Source organism: Amborella trichopoda, chromosome 4, assembly GCF_054954075.1.
Source record: "Amborella trichopoda isolate Santa Cruz 75 chromosome 4, AtrichopodaSantaCruz75HAP2 v2.0, whole genome shotgun sequence".
Lineage (NCBI taxonomy): Eukaryota > Viridiplantae > Streptophyta > Magnoliopsida > Amborellales > Amborellaceae > Amborella > Amborella trichopoda.
Window position 1 is genome coordinate 35,214,966 of NC_142339.1, and position 23,393 is coordinate 35,238,358.

Sequence of the window (23,393 nt, forward strand, 5' to 3'; positions counted from 1 at the left end):
CTTTTGCTTCTTGATAAATATGCGGTCCGGCACTTTTTGTTAGTTTAAACGGGTCCGACAAATTATACATGGCGGTCTGCCAGTTGATGTAATAAGTGTCATCCCACGTCAATGTCCTAAAATTAATTTCTCAAGTACAAAAAAGGGTAACTTCGTAAAAACAATGTCTTTTTTTTACTTTGGGGGGCATTTGCTATGATAGTTAAAGGTAGGGTGACCGTTGCTAACAATAATTTAGGGGCTTTTGTAATTCATACTAATAAGAGTTGTATGTTCAAAGTTTATAATAATTTAAAAATTTTCACCCTTCTTTTCGAGCTTATCCCCCTCACTTGGATGTGAAATAATGAGGCTAAAATATTTACTATTGACTCAACATAAAGTCTAAAACAATCTTTATCAAACTTTGCAACAATACTTCAAAGGGGCGGTTTGTATAGAGCCTAGGCTCTAAACAATCAAATTAGAGCCTACCTTCAAATAGTATCGAGAAATATGGTTTCAATATCGGAAATCTTTTTGATAGTCTTAAAATATATTTTCATCTTTATTTATAAAATTTAAAGCTTCAAAAATAATGTAGATTGAGAGATCTATGAAACCTTGAAAATCTTGACGATCCAAAAGTGCATTACAAAATATACTATTTTCCAAAACTTGAAATCCATTTTTTTATCATGTCCATGCATTTTGATATTGAGATGATGAATTTGAGGATATTTGGGCATCAAAACGATATATTCTAATGAAATTTTTGAGGTGAGATGATGAATGAAGATATTTGGGCATCAAAACAATATCTTCTAATGAAATTTTTGAGGTAAGCTCAAATTTGATTGTTTAAGGCCTCGGCTCTATATAAACTTTTCCCCTACTTCAAATAGTTGAATTTTATATATGATTGATACGTGATTGTGACCTTGTACTAACTACCGAGGGTTCATAGCGTTCCATTTCCATCCATCCAACTTAGCCAAGCACTCGGAACACACACACTCTCTCTCTCTCGCGCAAATTGATGCTGCCACTCTTCACTCAAAATAACTCTCAGGCCCAAATTGATGCTACAACTCTTCACTCAAAATAAAAGCTCTCTCTCTCTCTCTCTTGCCCAATCCACCTCTCTACCCCAACTCATAAAGTCATAGATATCTCTCTACAGTTTTTATTTTTTAATGTTAACCATTAATTTTTATTAAATAAATGAGAAACACTCCATGAGTTTTCAAGTTAAAAGAGACGAAGAAGAAGAAATAGAAAAATACGAGTAGTACTCTCTACTTTCAAATATGATTCATCTTACTTCCAAACACAAAAAAAAACATAACCTCAAAGATCCTACACCACCAAATGCCAAAAGACCCCTGCTGAACCAAATAAAGCAACTTCTAAAGGCATCCCTCACAATAACGTGTACCTGTACCTGTGCAACCCAAGCTTCTCACAAAGACCCCTATAAAACACATTCCCTTCTGCGCAGGCCAAGCTTAGGGCGGCGCACAAAAGAAAAACAAGAATAGCATGACCACCTATAGGAATATAGCAAGAAGCAACTAGTAACCAAAAAATAAGATCTAAAAGTCAGATCAAAGGAGAATCGGGACAGAAAAGAGGAATAGAGAAAAGATCATCAAGTGAAAAGGCTGAAGTGAAGAGAAGATGGACCAAAGGAAAAAGAGGTGGAAAAAACATGAGGGGGGATCTAAGAAGCGCAAACCACCTATTCAAAGCACACTTAAGCTCTAACAACTCTCCCAAGAACATAGTATTAGCCACACACAGGAATACAAGCCCCCAAAGGGAGAATGTAAAACCCCGATGGAGCTCACTAACCTAAGTAACCAAATACATGGATCGTTGAAACTCTCAAAGACAACCCAAGTGCCCGAGAAATCTCACAACAAGACATTAAATCCGAAAAGATGGAAGAAATCCATCTTAAGCGTTAATCTACTTTAGGTAACAGAGAATCAAGGTAAAAAGTGAAGTTAAAAGTCAATGTGAGATCATTGATGAAAGGTGAAGTGAACTGAAGGAAATAGACTAGGAAAGGAGATGGGAGGTGGAAGGGGTGGAGAGGAGAGATGATGAGGGAAAAGGTGGGGTACTGCCTCTCGCTCGAAATGAACCAAAGGAAAGAGGGCTACGCTAGAAGGAAATTGTGAGAGCTAAAGAAACGGTTGAAGAAAAAGGAGAACTATGAGACAGAGGCAAGGGCTAGAGGGAGAGAAGGTCAAGAAAAAGAATGCTAAGAAAATGTTTAGAGAAGAAGGGTGACAAAAGAGAGGGTCAAAGAAAATAACTATGGCATGATAAAGAAAGAGTAACATAGAAGAGGGACAGAGATAGGTCTGAGTGAGAGAGATAAAAGGAGTAGATTTTTGGAGGGGGGAGAGAAATAGAGAGAGAACTGAACGCAGATATCTAAAAGACAAAAAGCGATAGAGAGAATAAGATAGTAGATCATAGAGATGAAGAGATTTGAGAGAGTATAGATATGAGAGAGAGAGACAAAAAGAGAGAGGAGAGAAATAAAAGAGGGATGAGATAAAAAGGGAGAGAAGACATTTGAGAATAGAAAAGAGATACGAGAGAGAGGAGGAAAGAGAGGGGATTTGAGAGAGAGAGAGAGAGAGAGGAGATCTGCAAAATTGAGAGGAAGAGAAGAGATGAAAGATTGGAAGATAGTTGGATAGAGTATAACCACACAAAAGCACTCGAGGCTGCTGTTTGCTGGGTGCTCACTGATCTCCCTCTCAAAACCAAAGCACTTACCAAAATCGAAAGGCCCAAATCTCTCTAAACCCGTACATCTACTGAACTAGGATTCACCTCTCTAGCCAATTCCATGCCCCTCTCTCTCTACCCCTAAAGAAAACCTATAGGTCTCTCCCTAACCCAAAACCCAGGTATCCAACCTGCGTATCCCACCCATTTTATCAAAACCAAGAGGCCACGATCCATCATGTCTCTACAAAAACTGGAGCTCGCCTCTAGCCGAATCCACATCTATCTACCCAAAAAAGAAACCCATAGGTCTCTCACTCAAACCAAATATCCAACCATGATGTCCATTCTTGTCCCCCTTTCTCCTCAATGTTATTTCCACTTTTTCCCCTTTTCATCCTTGATGTTATTTCCACTTTTTTTTAAATTGAAGGTTAGGCTTTGGGTATTAATATTTCCACTTTTTTAAAAAAAAATTGAAGATTACGCACATCCTTGTAACATGCATAGAGGTCCTAAAATACATGGAACAAATTCATCCGTCATCTAACAAAACTCCATAAAGATTAGACTTTTGAGAGAGAGAGAGGCATCGTTAGAGAGGAGAGATAACTAGAAAAGATGCTACTAAGGGCGAATTAAGAAGAAGAGAGAGAAAGAGAAGCATGGTTAGAGAGAGGAGATAACTAGAAAAGATGCTACTAAGGACGAATTAAGAAGAAGAAAAATACACATGCCTTAACAGAATGAATTCGGGAGAAAAAAAAATGAGGAAGAAACTGCATTAAAAGAAGGCATCTTAGGGTTACAGGGGAAAAAAGCATGGCAAGGTCAAAATATTTCAAGAGTATTTAAATAAGAGAAAAAACACAATCTCAGAAAGGAATAGAACGCTGAGAGAAATATGACAAAGTACGTGAAATGAACTTCCCCACAAAAAGGGTATGCTAACTTCTATAGAGGATACAATTGCAAATACTCAATTTCCTTAATAGTCCAGAACTAAAACCTCTTAAAGTCGGCCTCTCGTTGCTCCTCTCTTAAAAAAACGAAAGCATAATAAATTAAAACTTCCTGGAATTGGAAGTTTCAAAATGATCAATCATGGTAGATGAGAGAGATTGATCAGGCAGAAACTCAAAAGGAGAATACGATTTCTGGTTCAAGGAGAATGTTTTAAGGTCAAAAAAACACAAGGTTGGCATCCCAGAAAGTTTGATAAACCAAAAAGGAAAGAGTAATGATCCCCACTGTGTAACACTATGAACGATGGCAAGCAGCGTTTTCCCTTCTAGAAATGAAGGCGTGAAAATAATCGAAGTCAGGCACATATTCAAATAGTATCGAAAAATATTGTTTCACAATTGACAATCTTTGTGATTGGCCTGGATATATTTTCGTCTCTTATTATAAAATTTAGCTTAAAAATAGTATAATCAAGCAGATTTATACAAAAATATTAAAAAGAGCATATATAAACACGTGAAAATCTTGAAAAATGACAAACCATAAAATACATTACAATATGCATTCCTTCCAAGACTTTAAATTGATATTTTCGTATGTCCATACATCTTGAGTTTTCAGAGATCAGAACATCCTCTTCCAGTGATCTTTTTAAGAGCGTCTTAATTTGATTATTTAAGACCTCACTTCATATAATCTTTTCCCCCAAAAGGAAAAAGTTCATATAAAGTTGTAACCTTATACCATAAAAATGAAATAGAATACATATATTTCGTAGAAAAGAGCGTTCTGAAGTCAAAAAATCTTTTAATAAATCATATGAACCTTGAGATATATAGTATAAAGAAAAAAATAATTTCAAATAGGAAAAATACTTCTTCTTATCACAAGTTATCTAGACTATCTAACTGGACTGCACATTTTTTATTTCTTAATTAAAGTGGAACATAGTACGAGAGCGTTTAGATACGAAAGCTACAAAAGTACATCTTTGGGCAAAATTTTAAGACACTGCTTACTTGCATAAGGTAGGAAACCCATGCTTAAACCAGCACAATATCCAAATATATAAAGAACAAACAAATTAACAATGAAACGGGGGTCTGCAGCACAAAATTTGACAAATCAAAACATATCTAAATGAACTTCATGAAAAGAGTTCGCTAAGAAGAGAGTACGTATTCCTGCCTCGCGAGAGAAAAAGAAAATCCTACAAACCCATGTATTAATTCATTCCAATTACACTAAGGAACCTTAACAGAAACCAGTCATAATCAAACTCAGCATCTACTTCTTCCCCTTCTTGGCAGGCCTGCAACCATTAATGCCCACTCTTAATAAGAGTTGGTAAAATTAATACCACTCTTAGTACCTCTCTCTCTCTCTCAAAATAAGAGTGGTAAAATCAATACCACTCTTAGTACCTCTCTCTCTCTCTCAATAAGAATTGGTAAAATTAATACCACTCTTAGTACCTCTCTCTCTCTCAAAATAAGAGTTGGTAAAATTAATACCACTCTTAGTACCTCTCTCTCTCAAAATAAGAGTTGGTAAAATTAATACCACTCTTAGTACCTCTCTCTCTCAAAATAAGAGTTGGTAAAATCAATACCACTCTTAGTACCTCTCTCTCTCTCTCTCAATAAGAGTTGGTAAAATTAATATCACTCTTAGTACCTCTCTCTCTCAATAAGAGTTCGTAAAATTAATACCACTCTTAGTACCTCGCTCTCTTACCAAAGAAAACAATGAGAGCATATCAACTCTCCCTCTCTGCATAAATCAACATTTACTCAGAGTCTTCTCTCTTTCTCTCCCTGTATAAATCAACACTCAGAGTCTCCTCTCTCTCTCTCTCTCTCTGTATAAATCAACACTTACCAGAGTCTCTCTCTCTATAGAAAAAGAAAAACCAACAAAATAAAGTGTAAATCAACACTTACTCGGCGGTGGGTTGTGGGGTAGCAGTAGCAGGTGGTCGCTCCCCAGGTCCCTGTTGTGTTTCAAGAAATTGCATTAGCAAAGCACACAAGGCACTCTCGGCTCAATAAGAACCAAGAATTTCATAAAAATGTAACTTGATCAGAAAATAAACAAGAAAATAAGCATTACTTCACTCACCATGGCAAACCTCTCTTCCCTCCTTGCAATCTTCCTCTCCCTGCTGGCCTTATTCTTCGCCCTCTTGGCCTCAAACTGATCAGAGAGAGTCTTCTCTCTGGCCTTCTCTGCCTTGCTCTTATGAATGCTCTCCATGAGCACACGCTTATTTTTGAAGACATTTCCTTTGACCTTCATATACATATCATGGTACATGTGCTTGTCAATCTTCTTCGCCTCCCTGTATTTGCGAAGAAGGCGTCGAAGGACCCTCATCCTCCTCATCCAGAGAATCTTGGTAGGCAGTCTTGCCTCCCTCGTTCCTTTCCTCTTACCATATCCAGAGTGCCTTCCTTTCCTCTTTGCCTCGAGGGCTCGACGAGCACGTGATCGAGAGTGAATCTTCTGAGGCTTCTTGATGACAAACCCATCCTTAACCAGCTTCCGAATATTTTGCCCTGCATTCAGTGAAGCGTATCATACTATTATCCTTAACTTGGGCCAAGATATCAAATGGACTACCTTTGGCACGCAAAAATAGAGATTCAGATCAAAAGAACAAGTGAAAAAAAAATTATTTGAATCTACTTAGGACAAGGTCTCCAAGATCAAAAAGTGCATGATTCTGTCGGTCTGTTTATCATGCCAAAGAGAAAAATCAATGGTCGATAACTCAGACTCAGGTATGGAGCCATCCAGGCCCCAAGCCTAAGTCAGCTGGTCAGACTCAGCCAAGACTAAAAAAATCAAAAAATTATCCTCGGGAACTAGTGAGACTCAGATGGTTCCCAAGCTCTTTTAGCAGGTCTCTGAGTCGAACTCACCAAGTTTTAAAACGTTGCGAAAATTTAACATCGCGAAAAATTGAACTCCTCAAAAGTTGAAGAAGCAAACGACACAGAACCAAGGGGACACCCACAAATACACAAATGGCGGCTTCTTAATGAGCAGATAAATAGAAATGAAATATAATACACCCAGTTAGAGGGAGCATATGAACATCAGAAGGAGGCATCTCTTTCTCCATATTAATGAAATAGTAGAAGTTAAAAGGGTTACCAGAAAACAAAATCCTAGAAACACTTGAAATTGAACATGTAAAGGGTTTTCAGAAACCTAGCACTCCAGGATTAAATGCACTTTACCTTCATTAATATATTAAAGTTCAAGAAATCCCTCAGAGGCTAACTGAAACAATGTTAAAAGGAGGACTCATCACAGCATTTCCACAAAGTCACAGAAGGCCCATACCCCTAAGCCGGTCTTCATGTATTCTAGTTGTCAGGGGGAAATCATAGATAATTGTTTCATTGGAAGAACATGCCACTACAATCAAAAAGTGAAGGTCCAGCCACAAGTTCAATATCTAATGCAGTGGTGGTGAAATCCTTCCATCTCAGATTTTTTAATCAATCAGCCAGTACCTTTTCTAAACTTTTAATTTTTAAATATAGGCTTATGATTCCCTCTCATGAGAGGCAAAGGAGAAAGCACAAAAGAAGATACAGTAACCAGGAACCAAGAACCAAGAAGCAGAACATTGATCAGATATCAACCAAATAGTGATGGAAAAAGCTAATCAAAACCTGCATCAGAGTAACAGTGTACCTAGAGAACTTGCATACTATCTCCAAGAGCAAAAAAACTAATAATTATGTAAACATCAGGAGTAACAAACACTTGAGGATCCGGAGAATGCATAAATGAGTAAAAGGTTAGGGATTAAAGACCCACATGAGAATGCATGCTCTAATATAAGCATGCACGCAAAATCTTGCATAACACAATCATGATATCAGTCACCAGAACTCATATTTATTATTCCATGGCACGTGAACTCCAGAAAAAAAAAATGCTGTAATAAGCTTTTGAAGCAAATAATTGAACAACAGTAGCACCCAGGCTATGACCATCCAATGGATCCTCTACTTAGCGATTGGATGGTGAACAGATGAGATCCACCATAGACCAGATGAACAGAGCTGTACACAATTGCTTTCCATTGATAAACAAGGTAACAGGAAGAAACTAAAAATATCATGTACACCTAAAATTGGAAAACCTTAGAACAAGAATCGCTTGAATCATTCCAGAATACAGAACAACAATGATATTTATGTTTTATCATAAATTCTGGAACAGTTAATGCCAATGAGTTGCATAGACAATTGACAGGAGATATGAACTGCAAAGAAAGGATAAGTCATACTTGCATATAATGGTAATAACCAGTGGGGAAAAATCAAAAAGTAATGAACCAGCTATTTTTTACTTAAAAAATAATTAAACTGTGTGTTTTAAAACTAGGAATCGCTCCGGGACTCGGGGAGTGCCTGGTGCGAGTTAGCTCAGCAAGTCCCAGTAGACTCCAATTCCTGCCCAACTTGAACAGGAAAGATTCAAAAATCCAATAAAAGGGGAAAATAAGAAGAAAACAAACAAAAAGGAAAAGAAAGAAGTAGAAATTTAAGAAACCATATACAAATGTGAACAATAAGAAGTCAAATTTTTTATTCAACTTCAGATCTAATAGATCCAAATCTCTAGAAAAGTTTTTGCCAGGTTTAGTTTGATATTTCATCTCACAAACCTGAGAAATAAAGTTTTTTTTGAATCTAAAGCTTTACACTTGATCAAAAATTTAAAACAGCTCTAGGAGCAGATTTTCAAGGTCAAAGGAGCAACTGCTGCAAATAATCAAAAGAAAAGGGGATAGGTCAGACCCTAGTTCAAAATTCAAATCTCATAAGTGCTAGATTTTGTGTTCTTTTTGTTGAATCTCTGATTTGGATTCAATAGAGTACCAAAAATAAATAAATACGGCATGGAATGAACTTTTGGGTAATTCGAGCAAAACCAGGCAAGAAAAAGAGGTCAGAGCCCTAGCCCCCACAAAAAAATAATAATAATGAAAGTGTCAGAAAACTCATCCAAGTTTTAAACAAATTTGCCTGAATTACTACAGAAACTGAAGCGAGTTGGGATACAGTAAGGGCCAAAAATTGAGTTGGAGGCCGTTCAATGCAGTAGGGTGGAGGGTCCAAGCAACATGTCCAAGCCAGGGTGTAAATGAGAGCTTCAAAATATTGATTACAAGTATATGGCACGTTGAATTAAAGCTTTAGCATCTGTGAGTATCAAATATCAAAACCGTATCCACATTTTTCCAATTCAACAGAGTGGACTCACTCCACAAAGTAAAACCAAATTGGCAAATGACAAGGATAGATGAAAAACCAAATTGATAAATGAGAAGGATAGATGAAAAGGTTAGTAGGTTATGATGTAAACTTTTGGGGAAAAATTTTGATTCACAAAAATCATTCTGGTGCCCCTCAAATGTAAAACATTGGATCCAATTATGCACTGAGAGAAGCAATGAAAAAGAGGAAAGCAGCAAGGAAATACAATGCTATTTGAAAACCTATAAAAACAAAGAAGACAGCATCAAAAGGGTATGGATCCCTAGAAAAATTCAAGGCCAAGAGAGAGAGAGAAAGTGTGTGAGATAGCATCTAGAAGAACAGTGGGGACACTAAAAGTGGACAGGTCCAACACGATGAAAAAATAAATACAAATAACAGACAAAGGTGACCATTTGAAGGCCCCCCACAAGTCTTTCAAATGAAAAATGAAACATGACTTTATTTTACTTTTGAAATGCACGCCTTTCTAGATATCTTTCACAAATCATACTAAAAATTATATAAAAAAAAGGTTTTAAACAGAATCCCATATGGCACAACCATGTAGTCGTAGAAGTAAACTACAAGAGAAGCAAGGTTCATGTTGGATAAGAAGCATGTTCTATATACAGAGAAAGCAGTGATAAATAAATGATAAAACCTGATATAAATGAACAAAAAGCAGGGAACTTAATGTATGCATGACTATAAAAATGATATAAACGTGGTATGTCAATGCACCTAGACAATGGATGGGCACCCCAAAAAATGAAAAAAAAAGGATACAAATCTATAGATATTGCAAATACAAAAATAACATTCATGCGGCTACCACTACTTAAATTTTTTGCACAGTTATATCTACAGCACATTAACTTGATCCAGAAAACAAAATATGTAAAGACAACATACTGATAAGAATGCATTTGCATGCAGAAAGAATATCCTTCTACAGCAGCAGATGAGACAAAAAAAATCTGACAACCAAGATTACATGTACATCAAAAGAAAGTAAGTTATAAAAATAAATATAAGGGAAATAATCCATAAAGTAGTTAAAATAAATTACAAGAAACAGGAACCTTTTATTGGACCCCAACTCCAAAGGACTCAAACACAAGAAATATGTAAATGGCAATGCATAACTTGCAAAAGTAAATCATATATTCACAGGAATCAAATTCTATTGTGAAACCAATGCAAAATCACAAATCCATTTTCAAAGGAGACGCTAACACATTCCATGAACAACAATGGCCACAAAAACAAAAAGGTTTTTATGGGTACAAATAGTTTCACATAGTATGCAAACTATTCTATGAAGCATCGAGTTCAGAACAAATCCATGCTCCAACGCACTGTAAGTGTCCAAATATCAACAATACCTTTGCTCTTGTTTCTTCTTTTACAAGTGATATTTCAAATAAAAGCTAACTGAAAGACATTGTCCAACGCACTCTAAGTGCCCAAATATCAACAATACCTTTGCTCTGGTTTCTTCTTTTACAAGCAATATTTCAAATAAAAGCAAACTGAAAGACATTCAGAAACAAAAGGACAGAGACACGTAGGGAGATCATTCCACAAACCCATTGTTTTCATTTATTCCTAAGTAGGCATAATTGTTAATACATTTTTTAAAAGTGACATTTGTGTTGGAAATCCTTTTCATGGTGATATTTCCTCCTTAACAAAAAAATCATAAAGAACTACCTTCGAGAATACAAGGCAATAGAAAACATATAGGGGGACTAGTCTGATGGATTTTTGCGGTTCCAATTTGTTTGATAACTCACTAGGAAAGCCCCAAATCTGTTTGATAACTCACTTGGAAAGAAAACACCCCAAGATTGAAATCACAGAAGAAACACAAAAAAGAAAAGACAATGATGAAAGGAAACAGTTAACATTGTCAGTCTAGACTGCCAGTTTAACCTCACAGAGAGAAGCATACAAAACAAAACCGGACCAATTTGGATTGACAATAGCATCTTTATGATACCAAAATCGATCCTTCATCAGACAAAGTAAGTTTACTCACAATCAAGCCCTAACCCTAGCTTATATCCACGCTTCACGTTCCACCAACCAACAGTGCACGGCTATCGATTCAATGAAATCAAACCAAACCGAAAAAAATATCAAGGAAAATGAACATCCAAGAGCAATAAATATTAAGCAGCTTCATCACATCAGCTCAAAAAAAATCACAACAACCCGTATACTTCAGGGAAAACCAAAGCTCAGAGCTTCAGATCACTTGCAACAAAAAGCCCACTTTAAAGAAACTAGAATTCTTTCTATGAATACATGGAGAAAAGGAAAACAAAAGGAGAAGAGACACATACTAGAGTTGGCCATGGATATCTCGCTGGTCTCATTTGGATCTAACCAGACCTTTCCCTTGCCGCATTTGAGCACACTCGCGGCGAGCCGCTTCTGCAGCTTCAAGGACACCATCGCTGCTTCTGCAAACCCTAGATGAAAAGAGAAGTGAGGGCTGAACGCAAGTGCCCTCTTATATATCCAAAAACCCTATCCCACCTATAAAATGCCCCTAAGTTTTACGATAATACCTTATTTATTCTCTACAAGCACTTGCTTGGTGATCAAGGTACAAAATACTAAAATGAGAAGGAACCCAAATTTCCTTGATTTGAGTTTTTCAAATACAAGTCGTTATTTTTCTTTTTATTTTTTTCATCACTTTAGAAATACTTTTACTCAATGGTTTAAAAAACGGATCGATGACCTAGATCGGGCTTCCAAAAAACCGATCTGGATCGAGAATCGAGTGAATCGGTCAGAATAAAGCTTAAAAAAAATCCGAAAAAATTATTAAAATTCATGATAAATATTGTTTTTTAGGAATTTAATAAGAAATGAGGGTACTCCATTAAGAATTTTCATGTTTTTGAATGAATATGCGAATATTGATATGTTCTTTCCCTGCATGAACCGTCATTCAGCATTTAATTTACATCACACAAAAGGATAAACATATAATTATTATGGAATAAATATATCAACATACATGGACTACAATAAAGCATAAAATTAGTAACATATGATCTAAAAATAAAATGATAGACGACGTTATTGTTCTTCTTGGTCACGCTGGTGTCATTAATTGAATTCGTTTAACAATTCATTGATTCGATCTAAAAACGAATCATCGATATTAGCAGGCGTCTGACTATTCCCAAATCCTTGAGTGTTAGTGTTTTGTTGTGTTCCCAATCTAAAATCCCCGAAGATTGTCCATCCTTCATGCTCACTTGCACTGTCGTGCTCATCTCTACACTGTTGTTGTTGGGACTTGATATGTGAATAATATGGCGAGGATAGGGTGGCCTCTGAATCATCATCTCTCTCATTTTCTCTTTGAATAATATGGATTAAAAAAAAAAAAACAAATTTTCAAACAAATCGATCATGGATTAAAAAAAAAAAATCGCAAATTTTCAAAAAATTCTATCATGGATTACAAAAAAAAATTCGATCATGGATTAAAAAAAAAAATCATAAATTTTCAAAAAATTCTATCATGGATTACAAAAAAAAATTCGATCATGGATAAAAAAAAAAAATCACAAATTTTCAAAAAATTCAATCATGGATTACCAAAAATTCGATCATGGATTACATAAAATTCGATCATGGATTACATAAAATTCAATCATGGATTACAAAAAAAAACAAACAAAAAAAAACAAAAAATTCAATCGTGGATTACAAAAAAAGAAAAAAACAATTCGATCATGGATTACATAAAATTCAATCATGGATTACAAAAAAAAACAAACAAAAAAAAACAAAAAATTCAATCGTGGATTACAAAAAAAGAAAAAAACAATTCGATCATGGATTACAAAAAATTCAATCATGGATTACAAAAAACTCTATCATGGGTTACAAAAAAAGCAAAAAAACAAAAAATTCGATCATGGATTACAAAAAAAAAAACAAACATTTCGATCATGAATTACAAAAAAAAAAACAAACATTTCGATCATGTATTACAAAACATTCGATCATGGATTACAAAAAATTCTATCATGGGTTACAAAAAAAAAACAAAAAAAAAAAAAATTAGATCATGGATTACAAGAAAAAAAAACAAACATTTCGATCATGGATTACAAAAAATTTGATCATGGATTACAAAAAATTCTATCATGGGTTACAAAAAAAAAAAAAAAATTCGATCATGGATTACAAAAAAAAAAAAACAATTCGATCACGGATTAAAAAAAAATCGATCAAGAATTACAAAAAAATCTATTATGGATTACAAAACAAAAAAAAAAAAAAATATATATATATATATATATATATATATATATATATTTCCGTACGGGACTCGCCGATTCACTGTACGGACTCGCCGATTCCGTACAGTGAATCGGTGAGTCACTGTATAGAATCGTCCGGTTCTCTCTAAAACCGGATGATTTCCGTTTTTTTCGCCGATTCGATCCGTCCATGGCGATTCTCGAGTCGAACCGGGCGAGTCCGGTTCGACTCGACGTTTTTTTAAACACTACTTTTACTATTTACATCCAAAATTACCCCATGAAAAAATATTTTAAATATTTTACAACTTTTTCTTTTGGGTGAGTCTGTGGGGAGATTGCTTCTACCTTTGGTGGAATTGAGCCTAGGATGTGGCGTTGCAAATTGTCAGGCACGAACCACTTAAGCCAGGGCTGCAAACCACTTAAGCTTGGGCTTTTTTAGGAATCTTTTAATCATCTATGCTTCTCGTGGTGCCCCTTCGTGATGCCATATCTTCACAATAAACTCTGAATCGACCTTTCTCTGGTGAATGCTGAGACGTTGTTTTTCTGTCTGGATATCTGTTAATCATTCCCTTGATATGTTATTTTCCTGTCTGGATATCTGTTAATTATTCATTTATATCACTGAGAAAAATAACCTATAATGATGGCGAATAGAAATACAAAGTCCAAATAAAACATACAACAACCTAATACCAAAACGAAAGGTAGTTTCATTATTGCTCATCATCGTGTTTTTCCATCTCTTTTTGACCCATTAATGTCACTTGAGTCAAATGACATCCGTGTTTTGGGCATCAAACCCATAGTCTATTTTTCATTTAAAAGTTATGTTCTCATTACAATAAGTAACTTATGTTGAATCTCATCTCAAGTTCTATATGACTCTTTCACCACTAGTGCTTGCTCCGATGGGTAAAAGAGAGATAATGTACTCTTAAGTTGGGTGTGCATACATCTATATAATTTCAAATTTGCACTCCAAGTTAGTTATAAAAAAATAAGTATTTTCCCGTAAATCTGACTACAACAGTGTTTTAAAAAATGTCGAGTCGAACCGGACTCGCCCGGTTCGACTCGAAAATAGTGAAAAGGGGACCGGATCGCCTAAAAAATCGAAAATCGTCCGGTTCTAGAGAGAACCAGATGATTCTGTACAGTGAATCGCCAATTCACTGTACGGAATCGGCGAGTCCGAACAGTGAATCGGCGATTCCGTACGGATTTTTTTTCTTTTTTTTTTTTTTTTTTTGTAATCCATGATAGATTTTTTTGTAATACTTGATCGATTTTTTTGTAATCCATGATCGAATTGTTTTTGTTTTTTTGTAATCCATGATCGAATTTTTTGGTTTTTTGTAACCCATAATAGAATTTTTTGTAATCCATGATCGAAATGTTTGTTTTCTTTTATTGTAATCCATGATCGATTTTTTTGTTTTTTTTTTTTTTTTTGTAACCCATGATAGAATTTTTTGTAATCCATGATCGAATGTTTTGTAATACATGATCGAAATGTTTGGTTTTTTTTTGTAATCCATGATCGAAATGTTTGTTTTTTTTTTTTGTAATCCATGATTGAATTTTTTGTTTTTTGCTTTTTTTGTAACCCATGATAGAGTTAATCCATGATTGAATTTTTTGTAATCCATGAATGAACTGTTTTTTTCTTTTTTTGTAATCCACGATTAAATTTTTTGTTTTTTTTTGTTTGTTTTTTTTTGTAATCCAAGATCAAATTTTATGTAATCCGTGATCGAATTTTATGTAATCCATGATCGAATTTTATGTAATCCATGATTGAATTTTTTGAAAATTTGTGATTTTTTTTTTTTAATCCATGATCGAATTTTTTTTTGTAATCCATGATAGAATTTTCTGAAAATTTGTGATTTTTTTTTAATCCATGATCGATTTTTTTGAAAATTTGTTTTTTTTTTTTTTAATCCATATTATTCAAAGAGAAAATGAGAGAGATGATGATTCTGAGGCCACCCTATCCCAGCCATATTATTCACATATCGAGTCCCAACAGCAACAGTGTAGGGATGAGCACGAAATACTGTAAATTAAATGCTGAATGGCAGTTCATGCAGGGAAAGAACATATCAATATTCGCATATTCATTCAAAAACATGAAAATTCTTAATGGAGTACCCTCATTTTTTATTGAATTCCTAAAAAATAATATTTATAATGAATTTTAATAATTTTTTCGAATTTTTTTTAAGCTTTATTCTGACCGATTCACCTGATTCCCGATCCGGATCGTCGATTCGCCGATCCGGATCGGTTTTTTGGAAGCCCGATCCGGGTCACCGATCCGTTTTTTAAACCATTGGACTACAATAATAAGCCAACATGCTTCAAATCTGAAAATACTAGTAGAATATAAAATGAAATTTTAGGATAAGAATAAGAATATTTAATTATGTATCATGAACATACATTTTACTGCATTAGAAAAATTGACAATAAATTGAAAAATACAAGTTCTTTTCTCATGATAATTATAAATTAATGATATGGGATTGCATATAAATCCAATAAATTAGAAAAAAATGTGCTATTATATTGTGTGTCTCAAGAACATATATTTGTCAAAATTCACAATCTTAATTAACAAATTAATATAAAATTAATTACTCAAAGAATCCTAAAATGTATATATATATATATCCCTCTCTCTCTCTCTCTTGCGAAATCAACGTAGAGATCATGTTCAATCATGCAAATTAACTTCATGATCTTATGGACAAAATTAGTAGCTTCAAGATCCTCAAAATTTACAGAAAATAGATCAAAATTAAGGCCATAATAAAAAAAAATAACGAATGAACCCTAAATTATAGTGAATCACAGAGCATTTAAAAACAAATTCATATATATATATATATATATATATATATATATATATATATATATATATATATATATATATATATATATATATATATATATATATATATATATATAACAAACGACAAATCATGTTACTACTAGATATATGAACTGAAACAATGAGGATCAAAATGCATACCTCTATTGGAACTGAATTGACTTATAATGATCGAAGTTTTTTATTCGAAAATTATGGTTTTCGGGTTCGTGTAAAACAATCATGATTTCTTCAAAAATCAATCAACAAACATTGCTTAATCACACAAATAACTCCCGCAATCATCTGAAGAACATCATTATCTTCAAAACCCCCGAGATCATACAAAATGGTGCCCACATTCATCTAAAATCAACAGTTTGGCGAATAAATGAACTGGTTTTTAAAAAACGCTGCAGGAAATTGATTTCTTAAAAAATCGAGCAATCAAAGTTGTTTAATTAGAAGAAGAAAAAATGATCTACAATCATTTGGATAACATATTTTCCTTCAAAAGCCCTCTAAGTTTACTCAAAATACAACTCAATATCTTTTGAAATTGAAGAAATGGCGGGGAAAAAAATCGTGAACTGATTTTCAAAAACCATGGCCTAAAAATGCAATTTGTCATTTCAATCCAGTGTTTTCAATATTTTATAATGTATAAAACAATTATTAGTGACAATAATACTCTAAAAATCCCAACAATGGCCTCAATAATTCATACAAATGTGAAACTTGTGCTTTGCAAACTGTCAATGCTTTAAAATAGTGTTGACTCACCTTTTTTTTTTCAAAGAATCGGTGATTCATGACCTTAGCATTCGATTCCTATGTAGATTCATCTATATCCCGTTTTTTGGTGGATCTGGATGGCTATCACCGATACCCAATCAGGATCGCCCATTTTGGATCGAGGCACCGATATTTCAAACCTTGGTTTTGATCATAAATGCAATGAAGCTTTCATTCAGGCTTCTTTGTCATCTTATTACTGTACATACTTAACTTTATTGAATTTTTTCTCCTATCAAAATAAAATTTTATTTGTGTAAACTTAAATGCTAATTATTTTTATGTGAACTCTATTTGGTAATGAGAGATTCATAGTTTTATTTTTGTTTAAATTCTTGTGCTCCATCAAAAGTGTAAAAAGTTAGACAAATACTTTTAAAATAACAAGTCCATGCACTTACAAATGTTTGATAGTGTAAATTTGAAATTTTCAATGTAGAGTACTAAGTTGCTAAATTTGAGATTCTCTTTCCCATTCTCTTTAAAAAAATCACCATCTTCTCTGTCTCTTTGTTTTGTTCTTTCTATATCTTTGATAGTAAAATCTCAATGAATTGAAATATGGATCTTTTTTTATTTTTCACCTTTTACTCTTTGTTTTTATATTCATTTCTCTCTCTATCTTTTTTTAAATATTCTTAATATTTTTCCAAAAGTTACCATTTAATCCAAATTGAAGTTACATAAATAAGATTGGTAAATACTGGCGTAGGTCCACTAGCCTACAGCTACATACAAGCTCAACTGCCCAGATTGAATCTGGGCCAATCCGACGAACACGACCTCATTTCGTATTTTAAATTTAGTTTTTTTTTATAAATCCAAATCATATGAAATTTTAAGCGTCTATTATCCTCATCAAATCATACCTAATAAAAATATTAAATAAATAATAATTTGTAATATACATTGACCAAAATACCCCTACAATATATTTGGGGGTGTTAATCTATTTTTCACGAAATATGTTTTTGATATTTTTATTAGATTCTAACATTTTTAAAGAACACACGCCTAAAATTTCAAGTGGCTTGGATTTATATAAAAAAAAATTAAAATTAAAATACGAAATGCAATCATAATCATTGGATCGATCCATATTCAATCTAAGCCGTTGGGCCTATATGTAGTTGTAGGCAAATGAGCCTACGTTAGCATTTCTCAATAAGATTTTAGCAATACATGAAATTCACTATTCTAGGAAAATCAAATACCAAAAGTATTATTTACTTAGCAGCAAGTTGAAAAGTGTAATAATCACTTTCTTGAAAACTTAGAGAATTCCATGAGAGAGAGAGAGATGAAATACAAAAACAATAATATGGAATTTTTAATCTTTACTTGTGTTTGTATGTATGTAAATAGAATAAAATTTTAATGACCAACCCAAGAGAAAACACTAATTTGTAACTTTTCCTACTTGAATATAACATAGTAACCTATCCTAATATATGGTCACAAGGTGTTGAGATAAACAAACTACGTTATTAAAAAAACTATAGGAATGGAATTGATTGAAAAAGCCCATACACAAATTCCTACCTCTCTCTCTTTGATTTAAAATATTAATTATTTCCATAAACGGTTGCCCTCTATTTTCCCCTTAAACCTTCATTAGCTATCTCTCTCTCTCTTTCTCATATAAAACCTCTCTCTCTCTCATTTAAAACCTTTCTCTCTCTCTCTCTCTCCCTCACGCTCTCTCTGTCTATCTCCCTCTCTCTCCTACTTCCCCCAATTTCCAGACGTGCTCTCTCTCACTTTGCATCAAGCTCTCTCTCTCACTTTGCTCGCACCCTTCTCTTTCTCTTTGCTCGCGTTGCGCTCTGTTACTATTGTCGCCCTCTCGTTGTTATCGCTCTCGCGCTGCTCGCGCCCTCTTGTTGCTAGCCGAGAGAAGCTGCTCGTAGCTCTCTTTATTGTGCCTCTCTGTAGGCCACCCCATCTATAAAGGTTCTCTCTCTCCTTGTATTTGTCTGAGATTTATATAGTGTTGCAAAAACCCCAATATCTCTCTGCATCAGATCTCAGGAGCTCATTTCCAGACTCATATCCTACCCCAAGTCTATAATGCATAACTAGTGGAAATAAAAAGGGAAACCTTGTTATACAATAGAAAAAGGATATGAAAACCGTCAAATGCTTGACATTAAAAGCATCATTGGAAACTTCAGTATAGTATTGAAGTTTTAGAGTCTATGATGAGAAACGCGTCCATCTTTTTTTCTATGTATTTCTTGTCTATTATAGATTCTACAATTTTTGCCTTGAAAATGCATAGATTAAGCTTCATTTGATTTTCTGTTTTCACTGGGGTTGGGATTCTTTTTTTCCTTTCATGCCCTATCTATTGTTTTTTTATTGTTATTTTCAATATGATCTTTCTCAAAATTGGATAGAATGAAAGGGATGGCTGAGGTTTTTATGTGTCGATGTTTCTCAAAATTTTATGCTTTTTTATTGTATAATACGAAGTCCCTTTTTTATAGCTAATTTTTCTGATTTTTATGCTGATTTTTCTCATAACATGTTTTTGCTCTTATTTGTGTTTTGAAATTCCAAACTTATTTTTCTCAGAACATATTTTTGCTCTTATTACCTTCACATATGCCTCCCAAGTTGACCTGATTGTCATCCTCCTCCCATCAAATCCAAAATCAGATTGGGCAATGAATTTTTTTATCTATCTATAGATTACTGTTAATTGTTTAAGTCTCTATTTTACCCTATCCCTACTAAACCCAGGACCATATTGGGCAAACATAATGGAGCCTCTATCCATACATTCCTTGAAAACAACTCATCAATCCTCATACCTTTATCCACTTGCTCTACCATGTGCTCTAGTAGGGTATCATCTTGTTGGGGAGTCCATTGGAGTGTCATCTTGTTGAGAAGTTCATACATTACAACTTAACCAACAGACTCCCATTCAAATGACATATAATTGCTCAATGGTATCATGAAATACCATCTAATACGTTTCAATTAGCATTGGATGGCTAAATTCCCTTGGCAATATTTGTCCACAGTTAAGTGCAGAGTTCTCTGTTTTGGCTACGGTAGATGTGTATGTATGAGTTTTTGCTCAGACTTATAAGGGGCGTTTGCCTGCTTACGAATATATTTGAGTATATTTGGTCTTGATTTGATAAAAAGCAATCCATGATCCAGAGTATAAAACTGATTATAGTTCTCAACGTAGTATTTGTTTGTTAAAAAATAAGTTTTTTGCTTTGAATAGGATTTTGCTCTGAATATTTGTTTGTTAAAGAATAGGTTTTTTGCTCAGAACATGTCTTTGTTCAAGAATAGGTGTTTGCTCAGAATATTTCTTTTTTAATTGATATTTATGCTGATTTTTCTCATAATAGGTTTTTACTCAGAATAGGATTTTGCTCAAAATGTTTGTTTGTTATTAAAGAGTACGTTTTTCGCTTGAACAGGTCTTTGTTCAAGAATAGGTTTTTGTTCAGAATATTTCTTTCTTAATTGATACCTATTCTGATTTTTCTCAGAGTTGGTTTTTGCTCTTATTTGTTGGTTAATTGATATTTATGTTGATTTTGGAGGCTCAATAAGTTGGGTAAGTTTAATTTATTGGTAAATGACTGGATTTTACTAAACAATGAAAATGAAGAGTGGTAAATGCTTTCACGAATGGTGCAATTTGACTAAATTGATTATTCTTATTTTTTAGAAGAAAAACTGGTTTTTTGCTATATCACTTATGTTGGTTCAGCTAGGATGTGCGGTTTTATGGTTTTTGATTTTCTACGTTTTTTTTTTTTTTCCAGATAAGTGGTTATCTATTTGTTCCACTTATTTAGTTATAATTGAATGGACTTTTATCATAGCTTTTGAGTTGGTTCTATAAGAGGTTTTTGGCACATAGTTCTTATTGGTTGATAGTTTTATTGCCATGCCCTTTTCCTAGTAGCCAATAATGCTGAATAGATAAAATTTTGCATGTTGCATAATTTTTTCCTTTAATTTGTCAATTGTCCTCATCTTGCCCCATATTTTCGCTTTTATCTCGACTTTCATGGTATTCTTAAGCTGAAGGTTTGAATATATGTACTTTTGTAGTTTGCAATTAGACATTGGGTAAGTTAAAAAACTGAGGTGGATCCCACAAGTTCAATCGGTGTGCCATCTAGCACATGCCCAAATGTAGGCATCAATGATGAAATCCCGGATGGTGGTTGTGGCTCAGCAAGCATAGGCCAAGAAATAGAAGAGCCATGTATAGGAATGAAGTTTGGATCAGAGGATGATGCATATGAGTACTTTAAGTCTTATGCATTAACCAAACGTTTTGGTATTCGCAGGGGAAGCACTCATAACAAGAAAAGGTAGATGAATCGATAGGGTTTATGTTTGCTTGAAGGAAGGGTTTAAACTAGAAAAACCTAATAAAAGTGGAAAGGTTTACCTTGAGTTAATGTGCGGGTGCAAGGTTAGGATGTGATTAAGTAGCTTTGTAATAATCCTAAAATTTCAAAAAAAATAAAATATAATAATAATAATATTAAAAAATTTAAAAATTAAAATTAAAAATATTTATTAAGAAATTAATAATAATAATAATAATAATATTAACGGTGTTAATAGAAATAAATACAAAATAAATAAATAAAATGATAATTATATATCAGTAATGATAATAATAATAATAATAATTTTATATCAAAATTGATATTGTTAATATACTTGAGGGTTTAACTTTATTTGGGTGGACCTTAGGTCCACGATCTTAAAGCTTTATGTTAACCGTCCTTGTGCAACACCTTGCATCTTAGGTGTTTTCCTTTTATTCGTCTCTCTCTCCCTCTCTTCATCATTCTAATGAACCTGTACTATCTCTCACCTCTTTTAGATAATCAAAAGGGAAAGTCATTTCCCTTGCACTTTGTCAAAAGAAGAATATGCCCCTCTCTCTCTCGTCGTGTTTCCTAAAGTACGTCAGGCCTTCTCGCCTCTTCCCAAGCGGGTTTGGGGGAACTTAAATTTGGCATCTCGTTGTACTTTCCTGCTGCTACCCATTTTCTATACCCTTCTTCTTTTCTATTCTCTGCATCTCTAATACAAAAACCCCATCAACGAGTTTCTCTCTCTCTAGCATGGTTACTGTTTAGTTTATGTTTAGGTAATGATACTTATGTGCTTCCTTTAAAGAAGATTGGGGATGTGAAAAAGAAAGGGGTTGTCGATTTTGTATGCAAGGTAACTTTTTGTATGGGATGGAACTGATGCTTCCCCAATTTCGGAGTTAATGTAAGTGACATCGTCTTCCTGAAAAATAGTCAGTTTTTAATAAATAGTGATATTTCCGTCCAGGATCTTTATTTTTTAAGTTTTGTGTGTAAGTGACTTCATTACCTTGAAAAATAATATGTTCTTTTTAAAAATGAAATGAAATAATTACTTCTGCTTATTATCATGAATTTTAGGCGCGATAAATTTTATGCGCAAGCGACCTCATTATTTTGAAAAAATATTTTTTTTAATAAAAATTGTGATATTTTATCTATGTTAGAAATTTAAAATGCTGTAAATTATTAGAAATAAATTTATTTATTTATTTTGTTTAATGTTAGAAAATTTTAGATACTATAAAATTATTAGAAATAATATGATATTTCTGCTGTTAGTAAAATTGTGAGATTTCTTTCTACTATTTTTGAATATTTAGACATTGTAAATTTCATGTGCAAATGACTGTCTTATTATCTGAAAAACTGATATTTTTGTAATTGAGTATAGCATTGTCTATGAAATATTTATTTGTGAATTGACATCCCATAAATTGTGATGATTCCGTATTCTTGAATTTCTATAAGAGTTTTTCTATACATATTAGATTGGTAATTATGCTAGAATGTATTTACAAACTGCTACCTTTCTAAATTTGAGCCCAAAATACTTGAGCGGTTATTTTTGAAATGTTATTGAAAGTGACTGTTATTAATGGTTTTAGTGAAATTCATATTGATAATTTCAGTAATATGTTGAGTACATGATATTGCTGCTTTCAAATTTTTAAAGAGATTTAGAAATACTTTAAGTATGTAAGTGAACTCATCTGGTTCGCCGGTGAGGTATAAGTGGATCTATCCTGTACACCAGTAGGGATTAAGTGGACTCATCCGGTGCGCCGGTGAGGTATAAGTGGATCTGCAGGGATTAAGTGGACCTATCTGGGACGCTGATAGGGATTAAGTGGACCAATCAGGACGCTGATGGGGTATATAGGTGACTTACTTGGGACGCCAGTAGGGTATTTTGTGAAATCTTTTGAATTATGCATTGATGTTAAAATGTTATATGCATTTCAATTATTCGGATTATACTTAATTATGCATTTTTTAAAGTGAAACTGTTGACGCATTTCTGTTAACAGATCTCCTTTTTGAAAATATTGATATCTTTTAACCATGA

At 33.6% G+C, this 23,393-nt stretch overlaps 1 protein-coding gene across 1 annotated transcript; it reads right to left on the reverse strand.

Annotated features, from left to right (window-relative positions):
* Positions 1–4,683: 4,683 nt before the first annotated feature.
* LOC18428683 (large ribosomal subunit protein eL19y) lies at positions 4,684–11,461 on the reverse strand. The gene is made up of 4 exons (XM_006837960.4): positions 11,327–11,461; positions 5,815–6,251; positions 5,637–5,686; positions 4,684–5,005 (listed from the first exon to the last, which is right to left on the reverse strand). The coding sequence occupies exons 1-4, from the start codon at positions 11,436–11,438 to the stop codon at positions 4,981–4,983; spliced, it is 624 nt and encodes a 207-aa protein (XP_006838023.1). The 5' UTR covers positions 11,439–11,461; the 3' UTR covers positions 4,684–4,980.
* Positions 11,462–23,393: the final 11,932 nt, after the last annotated feature.

Excerpts from the sequence above, each read along its gene's own strand:
- LOC18428683 (XM_006837960.4), bottom strand. The coding sequence starts at position 11,438 with ATGGTGTCCTTGAAGCTGCAGAAGCGGCTCGCCGCGAGTGTGCTCAAA. Across the intron at positions 6,252-11,326 it reads GATATCCATGGCCAACTCTA|GGCAAAATATTCGGAAGCTG; the intron begins GTATGTGTCTCT and ends CACTGAATGCAG. Across the intron at positions 5,687-5,814 it reads GGGAAGAGAGGTTTGCCATG|GGACCTGGGGAGCGACCACC; the intron begins GTGAGTGAAGTA and ends GAAACACAACAG.